The following is a 26501-nucleotide window of genomic DNA, read 5'->3' on the forward strand; positions in this document are numbered from 1 at the left end:
AAATAAAATTAATTTGTTTAACCCAAGCTAAAGAATAATACTTTTATTAAGCAAGAACACGTTGATCAAAAGTGTCCGTAAAGACTTTTACATTGTTAAAGAAGATTTTTATTTCAAATAAAAGCTGTTCATTTGAACAGTCAATTCATCAAAGAATCCTGAAAAAATTAATCACATTCCACAAAAATATTAAGCAACACAACTGCTTATTAAGCCCCAAATCATTAGAATTATTTCTGAAGGCTCATGTGACACTGAAGACTGGAGTAATGGCTGCTGACAATTCAGCTTTGCCATCACAGAAATAAATTACATTTGAACATGAATTAAAATCAAAACCTTAAAATTGTAATAATATTACACAATATTGTCAATATTTTTGATCACATTAATGGTAGCCTTTTGAATGCTATTGTGATTTTATTTAAACTGTGCTTAAAAAGCATTAAAATAATGTACACACGAGACAAGACTTCAGTCATATCAGTAGTCTAGAAAAAGTTATTTTGTTACATAATGTTTTCTTTCTTTCTTTCTTTCTTTCTTTCTTTCTTCATGTCTATTTCACTGTCTGTTTTTTGACCTATTATTCAGGAAATTAACACATTTCCATTTTTGGAATAATATCCAACTACTATTAACTGTCATGTCAAGTTCAATATAGATCATATTAAGGGTGTATGACATGAATGTGTGTGTGTGTGTGTGTGTGTGTGCATGAGAGTCATGTGATCAGAAACGAGGTCGCCCTTCTCACAGTATATCATTGCTTCTACTTAGTCAGCAACACCATGAAAGTCCCCCTGTGTGTGTGTCTTTGAATAGTCCATGACTCCACTTGTTTGTAAATGAGTTCACTGCTAACCTTGGAAATACGTTTCTTTTGCAGACCAAGGCTGCATTCATTGGATCAAAAATACAGTACAAATGGTAATTTCATGAAATATTACTATTTAAAATGACTTTGTTTTAATATATTTTAAAATGTAATTTATTCCTGTTCAGCAGTCATTACTTTAGTCTTCAATGTCACATGATCCTAATATGCTGATTCGATGCTCAAGAAACATTGCTTATTATTATCAGTGTTGAAAACAGTTGTGCTGCTATATTTTGCGTAATATCTTTTTTCAGGATTCTTTGATAAATACAAAGCTTAAAAGAAAAAAAATCCCACTGACCCAAACCATTAGAATTTTAGTCTGTGTAAATTGGCCTAAATGTTTTTTATAAGAACTATTAGATTCATAGTTGCTCTATAGTCTTATTATAAACAGTTTATATTTGATCAGTCTTTTTTTATCAGTCAGGATTGTAGTGAAGCTCTGCTTTTCAGGAATCTGTCGGTCAAAATAACGACAAAGTGTTTCTATATATTTCTCTCACTCTTGCTGTCCGTTTTATTATGTTCGTTCTTTCTGCACTGTAATTCTTTTTAGATCACATTTACTTCTGTCCTGTAAATGCCATTCAAAGGTACTCTGTCTGATAATGGTCTATTACCCAGCAACTCTCTATTGATCTTGTTCAGAGTGTTGTTGTATCTCTGGTACATTCTCAGGGTAGCAGCCAGACTGTCTGCCCTTATAAAACTCCTTTACTGTAAACTCAACAGAGATGTGTGTATTTGAAAGGCTACAATATAATGTCTGTTTAAATTTTTATGGTGTGCTGGCAGGTCCTCATAGCTTTAAGTTGTGTGATATTACTTGGAATGACAATATTGTATAATAGGTTCTGGTTAGATTTTAAATTAAACAGTTTAATTGTTTTTATGAATATAAATAATTATATTATATTATGTTATATTATATGAATAATCTGCATCATCTCTTGCAGTAATTTTGATTTGTCCCTCAGTTCTTTAACACAAAGGAAAAACATGTAAGTTGTGTAGATTCATATTTTACAGATCAGCCGTTAGCTTAAAGATTAAATTGGATGACTGATGCAATATCTCGTTTCGTGGTCTACAAACAGCATGTGTGTACATTTGAGATATTTTGAGGTGTGTATAATGTGTGTGTGTTTGGGGGGTGTTTGAGGTCACAGGGGGGAGTAATAAAGGCAGATGGCCTTTCCCTCCTCTCTCTCATCTGCTACAGTCTGAATGCCAGATAATATCTCACACACATTTAAACGGAAGAGCATGTGACAGTCATTCATCGAGCATGTGCACTGATTTGATCCTGTTTTCTGCATTAGAATTTGTTACAAATCAAGCTTATCTTTAAGTACAAGGCATAAGACTTTCGGATTTTCGTCATAGCGTTTGGCTAAATCTTGGCACACAAACATATTCTGACTGCCAAAGCTTTTGTACTGGTTTTATCATATTTTTTTGGTATAGTTGGGGCAGTAGTTCAGATTTTTACCCATCTTTTTACCAACTCTGGCCCTACCACAAAAAATGAGATTTATGTATGTATGTACAGTATGTACTATCGTACAAAAAGTACTATCGTTCAAAAAGATTTTTAAATGTTTTTATAATAAGTCTCTCATGCTCACCAAGACTGCAATTATTTGATTAAAAATACAGTGCTTAAAAATACAGCAATATTGTTCATATTATAGAATTATACAAATATCACACAATTTAAAATATATTTTTTCTATTTTAATTGTATTGAGCAGCTAATATGCTGATTTGTTGCTTAAGAAACTTATTATTATTATCAATGTTCAAAACGATTGTGTTGAATATTTTCATGGAAACCATGATACATTTTTTCAAGATTTTTTGATGAATAGAAAGTTACAAAAATGTATTTAATACATTCTGTCATTTGCATTATCAATTTAACGTGTACTTGCTGGATGGAGAGCATATTAATTTCTTTAAAAAAAAAAAACAGAAACAAAAAACAGAAACAATCTTTCTGATCCCTAAACTGCAAAAAGCTAAAAGATTATTAAACAATGAAAAAAAAAAAAAACTTAAAAGAAGCAGTGAGCAGCCACCTACAGCTAAATGATCCAGCACCTAATCATTTCTTATGTTTGTTTGTATATGCAGTACTCCCCGTGGAACTGGCTCATATTGAAAATCAATATTACAGTAAGCATTAAATCATGGCTATTGAATGCTGTACAGTGTTTCTGGACTTTTTTTTCTGACCCTTTGGACTGTTTGTTGGTATTCTCTCTCAGCAGACTTGTATCATACAGGACAGTGATTAACTTGCACATGACACAGAAATTTCGCATGGCTCTCTTTCACTCTATCATTCTCACTTGCCTCCTACATCTCTTACTGTCTCACTAATTCACAAATGATTAAACACACCCTCATTACATTACGGCCATGGCCTTGTCATTATTTAGTTCCTTTATTACCTAAATTAATCCAGATTTACAGCACTTATAGTATGATACCATAAGATACTTGTAAGCCTGAAGAGCTCTTTTAGCTCCAGATGACTTGTGGTTTTGCTGTTCACTCAGACTCTCTCTGTTCTCTCTGACCTAATGACGGAGTTGAGATTATCCTTCTCACCTGTAAATTCTCAGTGAAGTTATAATCCGGGAATCTAGCTAATCTCAGTCCCACAGCTGGATGAAGATTGTGCTGAAAATGTCAATCTGTATGTATTTTTAAGGTATCATCTGTATACCATACCATTAAACCAATTATAATTAATTCCAGATGAAGTATGAATGATGTATCTACAGAAACATGATAGACATAATAGTATGTTATTAATTATGTGGCAGTTCCATGTTCCCAGTCATGTTTTTGTTATGAATATCCATTGAGTTAGGAAAATATAGGCTATTGTAGACAATCTTCTAAACAAAATTACAACATGTAAGATTTAAATATGTGCATGTGTACAATATCACATCCAATATCTGCAGACCGTCTGCACCTGGGTGCTGAGGCCACACACACATATCAGAAAATTAGTTTAAACATTTTTTTTTCACATTTTTTTTGTGGGTCTGTAATGATAAATGCCTTGTAGAAGCATGATTCTGGGTCACACGCTGCTGTTCTGCCCCCAGAGACCCACAGACACACACACTCGCAAGTTCATGCATGCCGGCACACATTAACTGCTGCCCCTCAGAGAGAACATGAGAGAGTTTAAAGTGCTTACAGCTGCCCGAACTCACATCAACTATTCACAACATCTTTGATCGACTTATTAATTGATCTGTTGATTGGCTGATTGTAGACTTGGTAAATCATTTCATTAATACAACTACTACTAATGATAATAATAATAATTATTATTATTATTAATTACATTAATTAATTAATTATTAATTAGTATTTTCTATTTCATTAATAATAATAATAACAACCATTCTTATTAATTATTATTGTTATTATATAGTTATTGTTGTTATTATTTAAAATATTATCCATATTTGATCTTATTGATAGTAGTAGTTAAAATATTAATACAAATATTAATATTAATTATTAATTAGTAGTAGTTGTTTTAGAATTTTTATAAATGAAGTGCAGGATATAATAATAATAAAATAATGCTTATTAATAATAATAATAATAATAATAATAATAATAATAATAATTATTATTATTATTATTAAAGTCTGCCTGACCTGTCATTTGCAACCCATTTTATTTCTGCAATATGAAATAATTGTGAGTGAAATGTTGTATTAAAAAAGTAGGGGCGGACAGTATCTGTTGTTCTTAAGTTTGATAAAAAAAAAATATATATATATACAGTGGGTACGGAAAGTATTCAGTGGAAAATAAAACAGCTTAAAGTGTGGGAAATATAATGTTCTCAGTGCCACTGCACTCAACAAGTCTGCCCAGTGGCGTAACGTTAGCGGACGGGCACGCAGGGCTCACGCTGCGAAAGGCCCTGCGATAACCTCCCCTTGCTGGGGTGTGTCGAAAGACGATGATTTTGTATCGACGATAGCCAGAGATATTGTCAAAAACATCAATTGTTGGCAAATTGGCAATATTAAGATATTTCACATTTCCAATTAATGTAGGCCTGTTACATTCTTATTTTTATTAGGCCTATTATTATTATGATTATGAAGTTACTTTTATTATTAAATTAAAATTACAATTAATTTGCCCTGCAATAATTACCAAATAACTAACGTGCTGCGAGGATAACAAAAGATTAGGCTATTTACTCCACAATTAAAATGTTTTAAAAAAAGGTATTTTAAAACAGGTCTATTATACAATGAATTATAGGCCTACAATTAAAATATTAACACTGCAGTCATCAATAAAAATCAACAAAATAAAAAGCTTTTATTTCAAGAACCGACTTTCAAAAACAACCTATTTAACACGAAATATGTTTCTTCTCATTTTTTTTCACTATGTAATATAAAAAATATTAAGGGAATAAATGAAAACAGTTAGCTATATACCGTTTTCAGCATATGTTGAAGTAGATTCGTCTCGTCGTCTCTGAGAGAATATGTGGCGTCAGATGCCGAAAGCTCCGTCATTACTCCGTCATTCCGTTTTTACATTCACTTTCTTATTATTACTTTCTTAAAAAGGAGAGTGTATGGATGTTTTTGTTGATCTGTTTCTATTAGGTCAACAGTAGTATTGAATCTCTCCACTAGGGCCCAGTATGAGTCTGAATGTCAGGCACATTCTGATGATGTCATGATTTCGGAGGTTTCTTTGCAGTCACTCTGTGTTTGTAGCGCTGTTCATCTGATTTCCTCTGTCTGTCATAGACCTTACATGTTAAATTTCACCTTTTCAGCAAACACAGCAAGCGCACACAAACACAACATCATCACAAATAACAAACATACATCCAGACACAGTACTGACAACCTGTCAAATCCAAACGAAGCAAAAATGCAAACTTAAATACTATATATCGCTACATCCAGAATCTGTGTTGGTATTTCGTCATGTAGGAGCGGAGCTCATTTGTCCTTCTAGAATGTAAAATTCTGCCCTATTTCTGAAAGCCTGGAAATCCTTCAGTGCCCATGGGTTTAAAGTAGGTTTAGCCCTTGTGAACACCTCTGTGTGTCTGACTGTTTTTGAGAGAGAGAGAATGATGGCTCTCATACACTCTCCGTGATTGGCTGATGAGGTGGAGGTCATTGAGGGAAACCATCACCACGGTTACCGAACATCTTGAGCTCCTTCAGATCACATTCTCTCCCCTCCTCCTCTGTTGCCATAGCAACGCCACCATCCCAGAACGAGAAGACCTGTGATGCACCCCAAAGCATCATGGGATGCCTCTCTGCATAATCAAAGTGAGTGTGTGAATGCTTGTATGTTCAAGTGCATCTCTATATTTCTACTTCTATGTTTTAGAGAGCTTACCATGAAACAGGATCAGTAGCATGCATAAATAAATAATTTTAGGAAAAAAAGTGTTGCAGATGTGATGTGTATTAGTGTCTAAACATGTCTAAACAGTATTTTAGGGGTTTAAAAAAGAAGCTCTTTGGTGAATCATACAAAGCTTTTCAAAAACATGTCCAGATCATTTCACACACAAAATAAAAAAAAGATCATAAAATTATTTTTCCATTACACAATACATATTTTTATTACTATTAAGATTTTTAGTTCAGATTATTCATCTATTTTAAATTTTTATTACTGTAAAACAAAAACTTTTTATTATATATGTAGGTGCATCTCAATAAATTAGAATGTCGTGGAAAAGTTCATTTATTTCAGTAATTCAACTCAAATTGTGAAACTCGTGTACTAAATAAATTCAATGCACACAGACTGAAGTAGTTTAAGTCTTTGGTTCTTTTAATTGTGACGATTTTGGCTCACATTTAACAAAAACCCACCAACAAATTAGAATATGGTGACATGCCAACCCACAATTAAAAGAACCAAAGACTTAAACTACTTCAGTCTGTGTGCATTGAATTTATTTAATACACAAGTTTCACAATTTGAGTTGAATTACTGCAATAAATGAACTTTTCCAAGGCATTCTAATTTATTGAGATGCACCTGTATATTATGAATGAGACTATCATTGGATGGTACGTTTTTTATGTTTTTGAAAGAAGTCTATTGTTCTCAACAAATCTGCATTTATTTGATTAATATACAGTAAAAACAGTCATATTTTGAAATATTATTAAAATGTAAATGAAATGTTTTCCTGTGATGGCAAAACTAAATTTTCAGCAGCCATTACTCCAGTCTTCAGTGTCACATGATCCTTCAGAAATTATTCTAATATGCTTATTTGGTGTTCAAGAAACATTGTCTCTTTATTATCAATGACTCTACTGTCACTTTTAATCAATTTAATGCATCCGTGCTAAATAAAAGTATTAATTTCTTTAAAAAAAGCGAAGTATGGTAGTATGTATTTGAATTAAATAAATATAATTTTAATTATTTCATTATTAATACTATTATTTAAATTGAAAATTATCCATACATGATGGTAATATTGTTGTACATTTAATTTATGCTAATTTTAAATTTTCTTTCTACATTTTTTTTAATTATCATTAAGAATGTTTTTATGAGATTGACCTGTATTAGTACTAAAAAGTTAGCATCTTTAAAATATATTTCTATATATTTCTATAAGTCTCTTAATGCGAGCTTTAACATTTATACTGTTAAACTCGCTGTTGAAAAGCAAGAGTTAAATCATTTTATAAATCATTTATTGTAAAATCAAATAATTGTCAGTGGCAGTTAGCTCTCCATATGTTCACACAGTATGCGTCTGTCTGACACACAGCTCTAGGCCACTCCCCCTTTCCATAAACACATGGACACAATACTGACGATACACAAGGGGAAAAAACAAACACCCAACAGTACATTCAACAGAACAGTATATTCAAACAGACTCCAAGATACACAGAGCAAGCACAGTATGTAAACAACACAGCCTGTGTCACTGTATAACGGGTGACACACTTCAGCCCTTTGTCAGAGCTACAGCTGGGGTGTGTTTTTACGTGATGGTGCGGTTGCCCTAATACTGGGGGAAATGCCCCTAATCCTTTTTTGAGCTGCACCATGAACCCTGCATTCAACCTAATAAACCAACCCCCAGCAGTGCTAAACACACACACACAATCTTTTTGTCCAAAAAGGGAGCAGATAAGCACTCAGACAATACAAAAGCACACGCACATGAGGGTTTGCAGGGAGGAGGAGACTGCAGAACGGAGGGAAAGGGAGTCCTATTTGCAAATGCATTGGATTCAGCTGCTATATTTGGAACCCCTTAGCACCTCATATCACTACTAAAAAGACCCCCACCCTCTGTGTTCAATGTGTATGACAGAAAGAGAGAGAAAATCAGAGAGGAAAGCTCATAAAAGCATGGCAGCGATGTAAATGATGCACATTTTGTCTGTTAAATGAAGATTGTAGCTGGTTCCCATTGAATAATAGAAAAGGGAGGGAGAATAGTATAAGGAAAGAAAGAGATAGTTTTGGCAGACGTTATAAACAGGGCTGTGAACAGAGAAAGAAAACTGAAAAGCTGATGTAGTTTGACACAGAAGGAGAGGTCAGGTTGTAAAAGGGAATAGACAAGCAGAAATGGTTGGATTCAAAGTGACTTTGTGTTTACTGTAGTACTGGAGATCACCATATCCTTGTATCCGTACTCGCGCACACGTCAGGTGGAAGCGTGTCTTTGAGCATCCTGCTGCCTGGGCATTTTTTCCACACATCACATGACTGAATGGCACCTTGCTGGTCGCAGAGCTAGAGAAGTAAGTGATCGGGTTTCTGTGGGACTGCAGGAAAAATGGCGGTGGAAGAGGCTGCTGACTATTTTTCGCCCGTAAGTACTTTACAAACATGACTGGGAATGGTTGGGAAGTGTATGTTGTTTTAAATAGGCGTTTTGGGAATGGTTCGGAAATGAAGGTTGTCGGTTGAGGATGCTTGGGATCATGAGATCCTGAAATGCTCTTGCTCTTCATCTGCTTCAACCTCAGTCAGATTTTGTCCTTCAAACCTTTTATTAACGTATTTCTTGAATACATTATATATTTGACAGTGCTAGGTAATTTTAAACTCCTCTGCGGTCTAAATGGCGCAAAGTCTGATCTGTTGGTCTCGCTGGGATCAGATTTCTAGATTTTGTTTGCAGATCCTGCAGAGCTAAAGGTCCTCACAGATATCAGAGAACAACTGTTTATTTGAAGTGCGGCTCTATTGTCAAGGTTGAATCACATGCAAAATTAGATCTGCTTCATGTGTGCTGGTGTTATTACCACCATTTTGACATTCATGCTGGTCAGGAACTCCAACTCTACCTTTGCTCTAGTGCTTTTTTACTGACCTTGGTGTGTGTGCGCATGCATGGTAACACAAGCGCAGTGTCCTGGTGCTTAAAAGCTCTTTGCCATGTTCACTACTAGACCACTCTATCTAATTTACCTAACAACGCTCTATACATTCATGATTGTGTGAATCTACCTCTTGAAGATATTGTGACTATGGGGCTTCAATTTTATTGTGATGCTGAGGCTGGAGAAACTTAGTCTTGGATTTGTGTTTATAGGGTGTTTATCTTAACGGTTTAACGTAACTGCAATAATGGCTAGTGTTCAAATTTAAAGGGAAAGTGATAAATTATAGCAACAATTTAACCCTTTAATCTCTTGAAGAGTGCTTGCCCTTTAAGAATTGCTGTGCTCATGTAATGATTGTGTTTAGTGTGTTTAGTTTCTTTTCTTTTTTTTTAAACAAAGTAGTATAGATTTATAATACTGGTTGTTTATCAGTTATCAGCCATAACATGAAAATAATTATGGATTTGGTATAATCCAGAATTTCAACACTGGTGCATCTGTACTCTTTGAAGCCTATAGCATATGGTAAATAATTAGACTTATTTTAATTTTAGAACAATGGATATGAATCAATTCCCAGTAGGTCTTAGGAATGTTATGTTATAAAAATGGGTGAAGTGAGAATCAAAACAGACATGCTGAAAAGGAGGGATTTTAAAACTAAACAACCAAGCAGCTTCTCTTGTCGAAATGAATGAACCAGACAGTCTGAACTGACCAACTCCTCTGCAAAAATCAACCACAAATGGTTCATTCTGACTGTAAATCGCAACATGTTGTCTCTTACATTATTTTCAGGACTGTATCTGCATATAGTGGCGTTGATGTTCAGAGGACAGGAATGAGTGTGTGTGTGTGTGTAGTCGCCTTGTCTGCAGCCACACTGACGGGTAGCTTTGTTTTTTGCCGATCATGCAGTATTTGAGCTCACTGCTTATCTAGGACCTGAAGAGACACTGAGACAGAGAGGCAGAGACTAGAGTATTATTGGGTCAGCAGTTTAACTGCTCTAATTCTTTTATGAACAACAGCTTTACAGACATTAACATTTTGTTTTCAGATGTAGTGTTGCATCATTTTTATCAACTATGACCTTTTCTCTTCCCTTTCCTCATGTCTTTCTTTCAGTCCAGTATCTCTGATATTTTAATAACAGCTGTACCCTAGAGAATGTCTTATGTAATTCCACTGGGTGTGTGTTTGTGTGTCCGTAACTGTGAGTGTGAGGTAGCACAGCGTGCTTCCACTCTACTGTGCGTACTGTACATGCATAGTGTTCACAGAATTTCCCACACTGAAATATTGATGCGTATTATTTTAAAACAGAGAGGCCTTTCACATCTCCATGCTTGAGATGAATTATACAGTGTGAACATTTATAAAGATTCAGAGCTTGACACTTCACACACAGGTTGTTACCACTAGGGTTTTTCACAGTTAAAAGATTTTTAAAAAACGAAGATGAAGAAACTGTAGGGGAAAAAATCCCATAGACAGATTAGGTGGTGGCTGTTTAACCTTGGCAAGTGCATAGCAAGATACAAACAATTGTTCTACCTTAGCAATGTCCTGGCAGTGTAGCAAAACTTGTGTTTAGTAAGTGCTCCACTGTGCATGTCTAAAATAAATACCTCTAGAAACTGTCAAAAAACAAATATAAACCTGTACATGTAAACAATAAAGGTTAACGTTTACGGAAGGTAACACTTAGCACCAGGTTTTCAAGGTGCAACCAAAACTACACAATGGCAATTCATGACCTGTGTGTGTGTCCATGATGGGACTTCTTAGAGTCATACAGAAGACATTTTGCCTAGTTTCTCACAACCTCCCACGAAAACCACTTTTATATTTTACTTAGTGAGAAAAAGTTTATCTTCTGTGGTTTCTGAAGCATGTATGGTTTTTGTGTAATACTAGGGAGATACAGATGATAAACAGGATCTCTTCAGATGTCGATAAACATTGGAAATCACCGAGTTTGAGTGAAGATTGTTATGAACAGTGTTCAGGTATGGAGGTTTTTTGTGTTCTCTGATACTGTTTTGTAGGTTGTATATGAATGTTTACATGTTGTGGTGTGTGTGCATTGTGTCAGTGCTTTAAGATAACATTTGTTTAGCAGGTTTAGCGTTAGTTTATACTAGTATTCAAAAGTTTGAGGTCTGTTTTTTTTATTTTTTATAAATTAATACTTTTATTCTGCAAGGGTGCATTAAATTAATAAAAAATGACAGTAAAGACATTTAAAATGTTACCAATGAATCCTGTAAAAATATATCATGGTTTTCACAAAAATATTAAGCAGCACAGCAGTTTTCATCAGTGATAATAGTAAGAAATGTTTCTTGAGCATTAAATCGGTATATTAGATTGATTTCTGAAGTATCATTTGACACTGAAGACTGGAGTACTGATGCTGAAAATTCAGCTTTGCAATAAATTAAATGTTAAAATATATTTAAATAGTTAAAAACAATAATTAATAATGATAATATAATAATAATAATAATAATAATATTTCACAATATGACTATTTTACTGTATTTTTGATCAAATATAAATCGGCATAACAGACTGAGCAGACTTTTCATCTAGAGTTTTCATTATACTTATCGTACAGACAATCCCATCGGAGTAATGAGGGGTTAAGAGTCTTGCTCAAGGGCACTATGATAACAGGACAGGAGGTCATTCCTATTCACTGGCAACCCATGCTTTGGAATGTTCGAAATCCAGATCTTATCCATTAGGACACAAACACTCACTTTATTTAATACAGATTTTCTTTGTGATTATATATATATTTGAGTGGGTGTGGATGTGGGTGGGTGTTATTTTCCCAGCTAGAATCCTCCAGGGAAGGAGTTATGGGGGACAAGCTGGAAAAACTCATTAACTCGGAGATAAGAGAGGAAAATCACAAAAAGACTGGCACACACATACAATATCCTTTCTCTCTCAGTCTTTTTATTGTGTGTGTGAGGGGCAGAATTTGTATACTGTAAGCATTACCCTCTGAGCAAAGGCATCTTTTGCGTGTGCTTTTAATCCATAATTTCATACAGCACAGACTGTAAGTGTCTGATGATACAAGCACACACTCACACACAAAAAGTGGAACAGGTTGAGTAAATGACTAGCTAATGAGCTTAGAGTTCATTATGAGCCGTGAATCTCATACTAGAATATGGAAGCATACACACACCATCACAAAAACACACATTTGTCCTTTTCTGTGCAATGTGCTCTGGTCGCTAGATAAATATGCATGTCATTTATCTCCGTAATACACCAGCATAGCCTCTTCTTGTCAAACTCAGTTGAGTTACTTTTGGAAAGTGAGCCTTTCTTTCGAGATCCTCTTGCCAGCGCACACACATTGATGGTAGATATGGGGAGGAGTTTGTCCTGGGTTTAGTGAGAACTAAATATAGCCTCTCATTTAGAGGAATTCCCCATGTGAGCGTGTGTCTCTGAGATAACCCTCTCCTATTCTTTATAAAATTGTGTGTGTTTATGTGAGAGTAAGGTAAACTGTGTTGAAATTTTGCTGTGTGTCCTCTTATGTCAAGCGCAGTGTCCCCGAATCGAACTGAGGCTGACAAAAGAAGACACATTCACGAGGCACACACACACACACATACACTCGTCGTGTTTTCTCCCAAATCCTGCTCTCTTTCTCATATACGCATGAGAAGAGAAAACTAATTCTGAGTGAGAGACTGAAAGATCATGAGGGAAAGTGGGCGGAAACCTGTGTCAGAATAATAGCCGTTATTTAGTGTTCTGTTCCGTATCCGTTGATGAGAGACAAGAGCTGTTTTTGGCTGGATCTTCAGCTGGAATGCTGGGATATCTGCTGAGATATGGACTGCCAATGTTTTTAGGTGTTCTGTGCAATTTTGATCCTCTGTCACGCTGCGATCGTAGTTTCCCTGTAGGACGTCGACTGGTAGACTAAAGCTGATGCTTCCCTGGATATGTGTGTGTGTGTGTGTTTGTGGAGGCAAATGGCACTGAGTAAAGATGGAGTTGGTATGATTTTTTAAACATTTGCCTTTCATTGATTTAATGAGCTGAAAGCTGGAAATATGTTTGGTTTGTTTATTCTTGATCCGGATTTGACCTCAGTTGCCCTGGATTTGACCTTTGACCTTGTCAATGGAATAATCATCTTCTGGATTTTCTCTCATTACTTGCAGTCGGACAGCAATGCCAGTTACCTGCGGGCAGCGAGGGCAGGGAACCTTGAGAAGGTCCTCGACTACCTGAAGACTGGTGTCGACATCAACATCTGTAATCAGGTATGAATCATTTCTGTTACCATGTGACAAGATGTAACAATATCATCATCATTACTGAGAATGATGGAAGTAAACACTGAAAAATTTCCAGTGTGACAAAATGTCATTTTCATCAGTAGCTGTGTTGCTGTACTGTACATTTTTACTTTCAGAATACACAGATTATCTTCCATATATCTATGATAGTTATGATGTTATAATACTGTTAAAAAGTTTGGGGTCATTAAGATTTTTTTGGGGAAGAAATTAGTACTTTTATTCAGCAAGGATGCATTAAATTGATCAAAAGTGACAGTAAAGAGATTTTACAAAATATTGGTTTTAAATTGAAAAACATTGACACAACAAAAAACACTGACGCAGGCAGTGCGCTGCATGAGACAAAAAAGTAATATAGCCAAAACAACCGCATAACCGCTCTTTAGTGTAGATGCATGTTGATTTTATCAGAAGATGCCGCGATTATAAATGAGAGTGACTCCTGGTTAACATGTATTCCCAACCAGCATGAGTTTTTCAATTATATTCCACTGTTAATCCCCATCAGGATAAAAAGAAAAAACTCCATGTGGCTGATGAAAGGAGAAGTGGAGCCATGTGTGTCAGTAAATTTACTCATAACACAAGAAACAGACGGAATCACAGAATGCATGCAGTTAGCTTAGTGTTTATCAAGGAGCAACTCTCATGTTTTTAAAGATATGTGCATTTTTACATTTTTGGTGTAATATTGAGTTATATAGGCCTATATTTGGAGCTCAGGTCATTTTTGCATCATTTTATGAGTGTTGAATCTTAATATTTTTATGCAGACAGAATTTCTAGCATGAAAAAAAAGTTTAAATTGTCATTTTGATTATCAAAGATGAGTTTGAAGGGATAAAATTAGTGATTGCAGGGGGACTTTAATAAAAGATATTGAAAGTAAATTCATTCTGGGTCATTATAGAAACTTCGCATTGAAAGTAGTCACACACACATTAGTCACACAGTAAGAAAAATAGTAGTGCTGGGCAACAATTAATCGTGATTAACTGCATCCAAAATAAGATTTTGTGTACATAATATGTGTGTGTACTGTGTATATTTATTATGTATATATAAATACACACATGCATGTATATATTTAAGAAAAATTTAGTATATATATTAAATATTTATATATAATATCAATGATATAAATATATACATGTAAATACATGTAAATATTTTTTAAATGTATACCGTATGTGTCTCTTTATACATCATAAATATACACAGTACATATATATATAAACAAAAACTTTTATTTTGGATGCGATTAATCGTGATTAATCGTTTGACAGCACTAATTAATAATAATTTTAACAAAAAATCTTGAACATGAAATCAGCATATTAAAATGATTTCTAATGGCTGAAACTGGAATTATTGTAATAATATTACAATATTACTGTTTTTGCTGCATGTTTGATTAAATAAGTGCAGCCTTGGTGAGCCTATAACAGATTTATTTAAAAAGCATTAAAAAAAACTTACTGACTCCAAATTTTTAACAGTATTTTTAACAGTTGCTGATATTAAGGATTTGAAAACTGAAAACTTTGATTATTAGAAAAATAATTTAAAAATAACAAAAATAATGTTGGAATCAGAGGAATCAGTCTTTCTGAAACCCTTCAACTTTTTGCCACGGGAAAGTGTCACAGTTGTGTGATATCAGCCAGATCTCATGCTGTTCTGTGAGGTGTAAAAGAAAAGTAAAACGCTTGTGGTTTTATTAAAAAAGAAAAAAAAATTAACCTTTAACAAATAGTTTCATTTTAATTACATTTTTGTTTTTGATTTAATTTTAATATTAATTTAAAGGAATTGTTTAATATTCATTTTTCAAATATTTTTCAAAAATTTCTCATTTTGTGAAAAAAAAAAATTTTGATCAAATTCTTTTAGGCAATTATCTGCGACAGTGCCTACATATGATATGTGTGTATATTTCCCTTCTGGTCCAGGCTGGTTTATACTAGTCTGCTGCTATGTAGCAGTATGCCTGACAGACAACTAGCAGAACCTGCATTTTGTGTTTCAGAATGGGTTGAATGCATTGCACCTGGCATCCAAAGAGGGGCATGTGGACGTGGTGGTCGAGCTGCTCAAATTGGGCGCCAACGTAGATGCAGCAACCAAGGTCAGCTTGACACACACACAGAGCCTCCAGCTCGAGGAGATGTTTGTATCTGTGTCTGATATCACATGGTGTTCTCTGTTCCTGTGAGCATGTTCACACTGGGTATAAAAAGCTTCTAGTGCTGCATTCACTCCACAGGAATGAAGTGTGTGTGTGGAGGTAAATTACAGGCCAGCGGAAACAACACTACTCTGGCAGAGGGGACGGAATGGTGGCTGGGGGGATGCCAGTGGGACAAAAGTGCCCATTAGATGGGGTGATACAAACAGGTGGTGGAGAGATTAATCGAGAGATGGCACTCATTCTCTCTCTCTGTTGTTTCTCCATCTACTCTAATCCAGAAAGGAAACACGGCGCTGCACATCGCCTCACTGGCGGGACAGGCGGAAGTGGTGAGAGAGCTAGTGACCAATGGGGCCAACGTCAATGCACAGAGCCAGGTACACATTTCATTTTATATACTCCACAAACTTTTATATACCCACGCACACATAATCATTGAGTTGGATCATCCAGCTTTTCTGCAAGGCAGCTCACGTACACTCTTAAACTATTTCTATTTTAGATGACCAGCCAATGAACACCCGAATAGACACACATACACACACATACACACTGCTTTAAACTTGAGCTCAGTAAGTTATGAAGGCCACCTACATTACTGGAGTGCCCGTAATAAAAATATTTCCTGCACTGAGCTCAACACAGTACATACAGATGTAAACACTGGTAAAAAGAGACATATTCTATACTTTTGCTGCATTTAATTGTGTCTTTTTTGTGGCAGCTCAGATTCTTTTGTGCCAAATAAGTCATAATTGGGTTTTTCATTAGCAGTCATATGTTAATATGATCATGGTTGAAACAATGTCAATATCATTATCATGTCTGATTCAGTTTCAGTAAATGGAATAAGAGGTATTTTTGCGTGGGAGTTTGTCTACATGTTTTTTTTTGTCAAAGGAGCAAGGAAGTTACAGTTTGCCATCACAGAACTAATGGCATTTGAACGAGTCATTTACACATAAAATGAAAGGAACCAGATTTTGAACTCAAAGATAAAATGCTAAGAGATAAACATGACGATGAAGGGAGGCTGTATCTGTGTCTCTGCTTGATGCTCCATCATCACAAAGTATTGCCATCTCCTACCTGCACTGTCAGCATCTCTGTGTTGCGATGGGAACCGGGTCACTGAGGTTATGTATGGGGGGTGTAATGGAGGTCTGTCCTCTCTGGGGAAATCTCAGATGATTTCAGAAATATTAAGAATGACAGATTTGCCATGGCAACCTGGCTGTCTGGTTACCACAGCAAGGGTTCGTGCTTCATGCTTATGAAGTAATTCAAATAAAACTTTTCACTTCTGATTTATTTGTTTTTGCTGAGAGGAGGGGATGGGTTGCTCAGCAGAGTGGAGCTGTGTCTAGTTAGTAGTAGAACAAATGAGACACTGAGTCAAATCAAGTCTCTAGTGTCTGTTTGATGGTTTACAGTTTATATATATTATAGGTCATCTTGAAATATAACTTTATAAAATTTTCAGTATTAAAAAGGATAAAATGGGGAATGAAAAGGTGTGGGGGGGGATCAACTAATTAGCTGAGATATCCAGTTGCTGTTTTAAATGTATTAAATGCATGTTAGAGAATTATGATCAAATTTTGTAGGTCCCAATGTCCCATTTCTCTATCTGTGCAGTAGTAAAATAAAAGAAATGATTAAAATGTATATAAATTCTAAATGCATTAATGTAACATTAATGTAATGTATGTTTCAGAATGGCTTTACCCCACTGTACATGGCTGCACAGGAAAACCATCTGGATGTGGTGTGCTTCCTCCTGGAGAGCAACTCCAGCCAGAGCATTGCCACAGAGGTTTGTGTGTGTGTGTGTGTGTGTATCTGTCTGTGTGAGTCTTTTAATGATTTTTGAGGTGAGCCGGAGTGACCTTGAGCAGTTCACTGATAAGTGCTTCCTACTCCTCACATCCTTTTTTTCACACAATATACAAATATATATAATGGTAAAAGTGTTGGGGTTGATAAGATTTTTAATGTTTTTGAATGTAGTCCTTTTATGCTTACTTAGGCTGTGTTTATTTGAACAAAAATGCAGTAAAATGCAGTAATATGTGAATTTTAAAATCTAATTTATTCCTGTGATGGCAAAGCTGAATTTCAGCAGCCATTACCTCAGTGTTGCATGATCTTTCAGAAATGATCTAATATGATGATTTGGTGCTCATTTCTTATTATTATCAATGTGGAAAACAGTTGCCCTGTTTAATATTTTTGTGGAAGCCATGATACTTTTTTCAGGATTTGTTTTCAGGATTTTTTTTCAGGATTTTTTTTCAGTCTTTACTGGCACCTTTGACCAATTTAATGCATAGCTGCTGAATAAAAGTATTCTTTCAAAAAAGTCTTACAGACCCCAAACCTTTAGTTCACAGTAGTGTTTACAAATGGAATTGTATATATTGTAAAACAAAATACAGTAATAAACGTAAAATGAGGTATATTAATTAATAATTAAGCCTGTTTGTCTTCCTCTCTTTAGGATGGCTTTACGCCGTTAGCCGTAGCCCTGCAGCAGGGTCATGATCAGGTGGTTTCTCTGTTGTTAGAGAATGACACAAAAGGTAAAGTCCGTCTGCCTGCACTCCACATCGCAGCCCGCAAGGACGACACCAAATCTGCAGCTCTGCTTCTTCAGAATGACCACAACGCGGATGTCGAGTCCAAGGTCTTTCTGAAAGTTGCTTGCAAACATGTTCATCCACTACTCACAATTTTTTCTCTCTGTCTATCACTTATTTCATTTAAATCTTACCGAAACAGCATTGTGCTGGTCAAATATATGTATCTTTTGACATTTTTTTATGTAATCAAGAGCAGTTTATGTTTTGCTTTTAAATGTGATTTGTGTTATTTTTATCCTCTAACTCACTCACCCACACTTAGTCCTGTCTTTAGATATGTGTCTTTTGTTTCTTTGTTTTGGTTTACATGTCAGTGTTCACTAACTGCCCATTCTCTCCTTTCCTCACATCTCAACGTAGATGATGGTGAATAGAACGACAGAGGTATACCCACGATAAACATTAAGCTGTTGACCCCCACCTCCACCCCTGCTTTGCCTAGAACACCCCCGAGTGTTGCTCCCACCCTTGTTGTACCATCTCTATTTTCGTTTCATTTCCTGTTTTCTCTTCTCATATCCGCTATGTGCCCTCTCTCTCTGGGGATGGAGGAATGAGACCATGCTTTGGGTGGAGGGCTGAAGCATGCTTTGATTTCTGCAGCTACAGGCCGGGGTTCCACATCTAAACATTCAGCTTTCTGATTGGTGAAAAGAGATTTTTCAGTGGTGGTTGCTTGTACTGATGTTAATTTTGGTAAATAGAAACAGTTGGTTCAAGTGTTCTAGTTTTTAGAGCCCGTTGATGAGATGTTGTTTGTAGAGAGGTTTTCACAAAAGGTTATCTCAACATGTGAGGTAAAATAGCACTAGATCTAGGCTACATTTGCTGGACAATATGCAGATCACACATGATTGTTATAGTTCACATTTAAGGGACACCATTATATCAAAACAGTAGTTTTGTGGCTTTTAGTCACAAAAATAACTTTAGGCAATTTAATTTAATTTAATTTAATTTAATTTAATTTAATTTAATTTAATTTAATTTAATTTAATTTAATTTAATTTAATTTAATTTAATTTAATTTAATTTAATTTAATTTAATTTAATTTAATTTAATTTAATTTAATTTAATTTAATTTAATTTAATTTAATTTAATTTAATTTAATTTAATTTAATTTAATTTAATTTAATTTAATTTAATTTAATTTAATTTAATTTAATTTAATTTAATTTAATTTAATTTAATTTAATTTAATTTAAACAGGCCAAAAATATTGATCTTGTCCTCCAAAATGTTTTATTTTTGTCCAATTAAATGCTCCCTTTCAATTATAATTGCCACCACCTTCATTTTTCAATCATCAATTGATTGTGAAAAAAATAGCTAGAATTTAATAATTTGATGAGTCCATATTGCAGGAATTAAAATTCCATTTGTCAAACCATATAATGACTCTAAAATTTTGAGTCTCAAAAACCTATAACAGTTTAAAATATAGTATAAAATATTCACAAACTGAAATTTGTTTTTGCAACAAAACTATTTACTATTTAACTATTATAAAAATATCTGGCTTGATTTTCTTATGCCAAACAGGAATCATTGCAGTACAGTATTTTGGACTGTGTGAAAACTAAGTTTTAAAATGTTTGTGAAAGTTCATCTGGCCTTTTGAAGATGAAGAGAAGAGAATTCATTAGAATTAGAGTACTGCATAATGCAAAGGTCACTTCACTGGCACATCCTGCTACTGTAGAAGTGAGAAAATTGTACATTTTAAGTTTGACCTTTTAAACAGCTTTTATTACTAACTGGATGTAGCATGTTATTCCTTTGAGCATTAGATCTTGTGAGACATCTATTCATTTGGTTTGGCTGTGAAAGAGGAACCCGGCTGGCCAGCTGCAGAGATGAGATTGTCTGGTAGTTTAGTCCTCCCTCTCTGGGGCTTGTGCATGGGCCTTTAGACAAATACCTCCCTCGGTTTCAGTTAAACATCTGGAAATCTTGCAGTTTAGAATTGTTGCAATGTTGCAAAAAGTATCTGCACATGTGCATGGTCAGGATTGCCAACACGGCAAGCAACAGCAGTTTGGCCGTGTAGATTTATAGTTCACAGTTTTGCATGATAGAGAACATTGCTAAATTGCAAACTAACAACCACATGTAAAGAGCAAAGTGCCATGTCCATGAATTTGAAGCATTTAAAGGGTTTTCTGAGTGAATAGAAATGTGAATGCATTGATCATGATGACTGTATGGTGATAATCTATGAGAATGTTTATTCCGTTCTCCTCATAGGTGACAGTACGTGTTGTCTCTTGTCTAGAGTTAGTTCTGTAAATATCATAGTCTATTAGTGTGCAGCTGGAAATGTTTAAACCCCCACTGTTTTTCATTCACGCCTGTGGCTAATAATTGCAATAATTCCCCTCAAAATGGGTGGAGCCCCGTTCCCTTGGAGATGAGAGAGCAAACAGAGGCGGGGAAGGGCTATGCTGAGCACCACCTGCTTTGTGTCGGATTATTGGCTAATTGAGATGGAAATCTCCATGACTGGAAGGCCTTTGCTGCAATGCAGCCTACCGGACACCTCCATCTCGCTTTGACAGCTGCGTTTCATATTCAAAATGTTCTTATATTATATAAAGAGTTTATTTTTGATGTAACACACTCAGATCCATTGTCATTTAGTTTTTACGTTTTTATTGATGAATGTAAAGTATACAAATTAAATTATTTGTGATAAATTGTAATGGGGCTATATAATTCTATTTAGCCATTAAAGAGAGGATCATAATTAGTAGCAAGAGAACACAGATAATCCCAAGTCTAAGGAAGCACGGGTAGCTAAATGGATAAATAATTGTTTTAACAATTCTGCTCTTTGTCTTTCTTGTCATCAGAGTGGTTTCACTCCTCTCCACATTGCTGCCCACTATGGAAACATCAACGTAGCAACACTCCTGTTAAATAGAGGAGCAGCAGTGGACTTCATGGCAAGGGTGAGATCACAGCACCATCTACTGCTTCAGTGGACCAATTTGAACAGATTAAAGGGAAACGATCCTCCAAAATCTGTTAAAATCTTATCTTTGACCTTATGCTAATTCTTTGGAATACACACGTTTGAATATACCATTCAGGGGAACTGATTCCCATTCAAAATGCACCAAGACTTGGTTTCAATATGACTGTGGTCATGCAGTTCCTCTGATTGTCAAATGGGGGCAGTATTGCATTAATGTTGTAGTATTGTCACCAGACTCCAGCCTAAAATGCTCCATAAGTGTTTTGATGAATGAGCTAAATGATCTGCCTAAGGCTTTTTGTGAGCACACATGCTCACATGTATGTGTGTGTGTGTGTGTGTGTGTGTACATCTGCCAAATGCCCTCTCGGCTGAACTCTCTAAACTGTCATATGGCCGGCTCATTCCAAACAACCTCGTGTATGAATCTGTTGCAGCCTGAGGGTCACATGCACATGGTCGCAATGCATCTCATATGCCATTCAGAATATTTTGTATTCTTTCACAGAAATATATTATTGTTATTTCATATGTAGTTATTTTGATTTAATGTCTGTGGAGTGTGATTGTAACTATCTATTTTGTCTTTGCGGTGTGTCCTATGGTGTTTGTGTGGGTTGCATACAGAATGACATCACTCCACTGCATGTGGCGGCTAAGAGAGGGAATGGAAACATGGTTAAGTTGCTGCTGGACCGTGGAGCAAAAATTGATGCCAAGACCAAGGTAGCACACACACACACACAAACACACACAAATGTATGCTATACTACAAATTACCACAAATTACACTACCATTTAAATGTGTTGGGTCATTAAGATTTAATTGTTTTCCAAAGATGTTGCATGAATTTGATAAATAAATTAACAATAAAAACAGTAATATTGCAAAATATTTAAAATAACGGTTTTCTGTTTTAATATATATTTCATACAATGCATGTAATTTATATCTGATGGCAAAGCTGAATGTTCATTACTACAGTCTTCAGTGTCACATGATCCTTCAGATATTATTCAGATATGCTGTTTTGGAGCTCAAGAAACATTGCTTAATATGGTCAATGTTAATATTTTTGTGGAAGCTTTTTTTTTCAGGTTTCTTTGATTTTTCTTTTGAAATAAAAAAAAAAACAGCATTTATTTGAAATAGAAATCTTTTTAACATTATAAATGTATTTATTGTCACGTCAACGAAACTCATTTCTGTCAATGTAATGCATCTATTTTGAATACAATTATTAATTTCTTTCAAAAATCCCCAAAAATCAAATCTTACTGACCACAAACTTTTAAATGCGCAACTATGGAAATGGACATATAAAATATACTATTAGTATAGGAATAACAAGACGAGACTTTTGCCTAAATTAATCTGTGATTCAGCAAGCTTCACCTTAAGGAAAATGTCAGGCAGCTTCTTAGGACGTTCCTGCAGTTATATATAGTAGCTCACCCTTTGACCTTTGACCTCAGTGATATCACAGATGAGCCCAAGAGAACATTATGCACCTTGTAAATACTGTATGTCAACATTAGCTTAGAATTCCTGTAAGGGCACACAATACAATTTGGTGACTAAAACTGTCAAAATAAAATAAAATAAAATTAATATCAATAAATCGATAAATATATTTAAATAAATAAATAAATCTTCAGTGTAGGTGCATTAGTAAAGGTAACTATCAGGCAAGATCCAAAGAAGTATTAACTGCAATACTTTATACTGCCTAAAGTTGAATAGCTTTGCAAGAAATCTCAAGCAGGTCAGCATATAGTATCCGTGGAGCATCTGGAGGTGCTGAGGTTTGTCTGTGGTATCAGCTGTTCTTAAGAATATGATCTCAGAGGGTACGTTTTTAATATTATGTAACATTTTATCTTTGTGTTTGCCTGGGTGTGTGTGTGTACGTAAAGGATGGTTTAACCCCTCTGCATTGTGGCGCACGCAGTGGACATGAGCAGGTTGTTGAGATGCTGCTGGACAGGGGAGCTCCCATCTTGTCCAAAACGAAAGTAAGACCTCTGCTTCTCTGACCCCAAGAGTTACTTTGCCTCTATGTGTGTGTGTGTGTGTGTGTGTGGGTGGGGGCAGTGTTGCCAACAAATTTTCAGGGGAAGTTGCTAAAGGAAGGTTGGTGGGGGTATATTTGATTGCTGATTTACCCATTCTTTCTGCACATGCCTGAGACTGCCCTCATGTGGCCATTATTTCTACAGAAGCGACATGTTTATCAGGCCCTCTTTGCTATCATATTTTCTCCTGACTGCAGGAATCTGATATCTCACCATAGATTGTGGTTTTAGGTGTCAAAGCATATATATTGGTTTTATAGATTTTTTTTATCTATTAGCATTATTCTTGTTAAATGTCCATTGCTATTTTTTGGTTTGCTATAGAACGGTCTGTCTCCGCTGCACATGGCGACCCAAGGGGATCACCTGAACTGTGTCCAGCTGCTCCTTCAGCACAATGCTCCCGTGGATGATGTCACCAACGATTACCTGACGGCACTGCACGTAGCCGCTCACTGCGGACATTACAAAGTGGCCAAAGTCATCGTGGATAAGAAGGCCAACCCCAACGCTAAAGCCCTGGTGAGAGCAGAGAGAAAAAGAGAGCCATACACATTCAAATTTAGAAAATAGCCTCTCGCTGTTTCCTTTCTCTCTGCGTTTCTTTCTTGGAGTGACTGGGTTCATTTTCCTGTGTTAACAGACGCAGCTGTATGAATGTGAATCTCTCGCTTCACAATGTGTGAGACAAAAACACAGTTGTGGCAGGGAGGGTGACACAATGTGAGCATGTTGCCATAGTAATACTCAGACATGCTTATGACAGTTTAAAAATAAACCTGAACCTTAGAAATAACTTGATTGGAGTTTAAAACTGATAAAATGAACAGCAGCACACAGCTTTATTACAGAATACAGTGGGTTCGTTCAACCAGAGGAAGGTTTTTGTGGTTCCCTACTTTTGGTAAAGGTGGGTGTGGTGGCATCTCAGTCAAGCAGAGCATGTTTGTGTCTACATCAACAGAACGGTTTCACACCTCTTCATATTGCCTGTAAGAAGAACCGAATGAAGGTGATGGAACTGCTGCTGAAACACGGGGCATCACTGCAGGCAGTCACTGAGGTATGAGAGAAATATGAGGATTGGATGTTTATTAATAACTTATGTGACATGATATTGTAGCAGAAAAGCACTAAAAATGAGTTTAATATTCACCGTTTTAGTGTATATGCTTGGAAAACATAGCACAAGCAGTTTTATATATGTTTCAATGTTTGTTTGTGTTTTGTTTGGATGTTTTAGTCGGGATTGACGCCCATCCATGTTGCTGCATTTATGGGTCATGAGAACATAGTGAAACAACTCACGCATCATGGAGCCTCACCCAACACCACCAACGTGGTACGTTTCCTCTTTAAGTACAGTGTCGCTCACAGATACAGTATTTGTACTGTGAGTCTTTCTGTGAAACTTAACTTTTACTTTTGTAAATGCAGTTCTATCATTATAAACATTCTATTAGACATGGAATATCTTAATTTGTTAATACAGTATATGGCTTTGTGCAACTCAAGCTAAATGAACAAAATTGAAATGAAATAGAATGATATATTATGTAAAAAATAAACAACATACAAAAATAAACTGATATTTTAAGTGACTGGTTGGACATATTTTTGTTTGATTAATTTTGTCAAACATGATAAAACAACAAATTATGAATGTTGAATGAGAGCCAACTTTTGAACTTGGCCCTGCGAAGACTCAAATGATTTCACTTCCTCTTCCCCATGTCATTCAAAATAACTGTTCTTTATCATTTTGAGTTGGATATTTTAAATTATATTGCTTTAATAAAATATTTTTGTAGTTTGAATGAGAAAATCAATACAAAATTTACTTGTGAGAAAGTTTTGGTTAAAATGTATTAAAGAAAATATTATTATTTTCTTTATATTAAATATAATTTATAATGGCTATACTGGAATTATGAATAATAAAATTAATATCCCTCTTTGATTTTTTTCATTAAAAATATTCCATCACAATATTATTATGTAATAATGAGTTTAAAATTCATTTTGAATTAATATATTAAAACTTGCAACTCACAAGCACTTCATCAATATTTTGTTGTAGAGAGGTGAAACAGCATTGCACATGGCAGCAAGAGCCGGCCAGGCTGATGTTGTCAGATACCTGCTACAGAATGGTGCTAAAGTGGACATCAAAGCCAAGGTGAGACACATACCTTAGCTCAGATTTGAATAAACCACTGTCCACATCCCATCACACACATGATTAGAACATGACAGATGAGCTTTTCAGTTTTGCCTACCATTGTCTCTCTCTTTCACTCTCTATTTCCATAATGACAATTTCTAGGATGAGCAAACAGCCCTGCATATTGCTAGCCGCCTGGGAAAATTGGAGATTGTGCAGCAGTTGCTGCAGAAGGGGGCGTTACCCAATGCTGCCACCACCTCTGGCTACACCCCTCTCCACCTCGCCGCCCGTGAGGGTCATCAGGAGATAGCAGCACTCCTGCTGGAGCAGGGAACATCCCTCTCTGCAGCAACTAAGGTGTGTACTGCGTAATCACTTACAGCGGGGGCAAACGTCTGAGACCACATTGAACATTTGGAATTTAAATGTGGATATTAGTAAAGTTTTAGGACTTTGAAAAAGTAAACAAATAAAAGTCATCATGTAAAATTATAGAAACATACATCACCGTTTGGTGTCACTACAAGTTTTTTGGTAAGAAATGGATACTTTTATTTAGTGAGTATGCATTAAATTGAACAAAAGTAACACTAAAGACATTTATAATTTTACAAAAGATTTCGGTTTAAAATAAATGACTTTCTATTTATCATATACTCCTGACATTTTTTTTAACAGGTTTTACACAAAAATATTTAGCAGCACAACTGTTTTCAGCATTGATAATAATAAGAAATGTTTCTTGAGTACCAAGTCAGAATATTATAATGATTTCTGAAGGATCATGTGACACTAAAGACTGGCTG

The 26501-nt window shown here is 35.3% G+C and overlaps 1 protein-coding gene across 1 annotated transcript in view; it reads left to right on the forward strand.

Moving 5' to 3' along the window:
• Positions 1-26501, forward strand: part of LOC107733536 (ankyrin-3-like) — an 86218-nt gene that overhangs the window by 6558 nt on the left and 53159 nt on the right. Inside the window, exons 2-15 of the mRNA XM_016545201.1 lie at positions 13500-13601; positions 15670-15768; positions 16110-16208; positions 17549-17647; positions 18332-18517; positions 18834-18857; positions 21328-21426; positions 22080-22178; positions 23370-23468; positions 23853-24050; positions 24493-24591; positions 24772-24870; positions 25609-25707; positions 25855-26052. Of these exons, the coding sequence (XP_016400687.1) occupies positions 13500-13601; positions 15670-15768; positions 16110-16208; positions 17549-17647; positions 18332-18517; positions 18834-18857; positions 21328-21426; positions 22080-22178; positions 23370-23468; positions 23853-24050; positions 24493-24591; positions 24772-24870; positions 25609-25707; positions 25855-26052 (1599 nt within the window). The remainder of the gene's footprint in view (positions 1-13499; positions 13602-15669; positions 15769-16109; positions 16209-17548; positions 17648-18331; positions 18518-18833; positions 18858-21327; positions 21427-22079; positions 22179-23369; positions 23469-23852; positions 24051-24492; positions 24592-24771; positions 24871-25608; positions 25708-25854; positions 26053-26501) is intronic.

This window comes from Sinocyclocheilus rhinocerous, unplaced genomic scaffold (assembly GCF_001515625.1).
Source record: "Sinocyclocheilus rhinocerous isolate Xijiao unplaced genomic scaffold, SAMN03320098_v1.1 scaffold2715, whole genome shotgun sequence".
In the NCBI taxonomy this organism is placed as follows: domain Eukaryota; kingdom Metazoa; phylum Chordata; class Actinopteri; order Cypriniformes; family Cyprinidae; genus Sinocyclocheilus; species Sinocyclocheilus rhinocerous.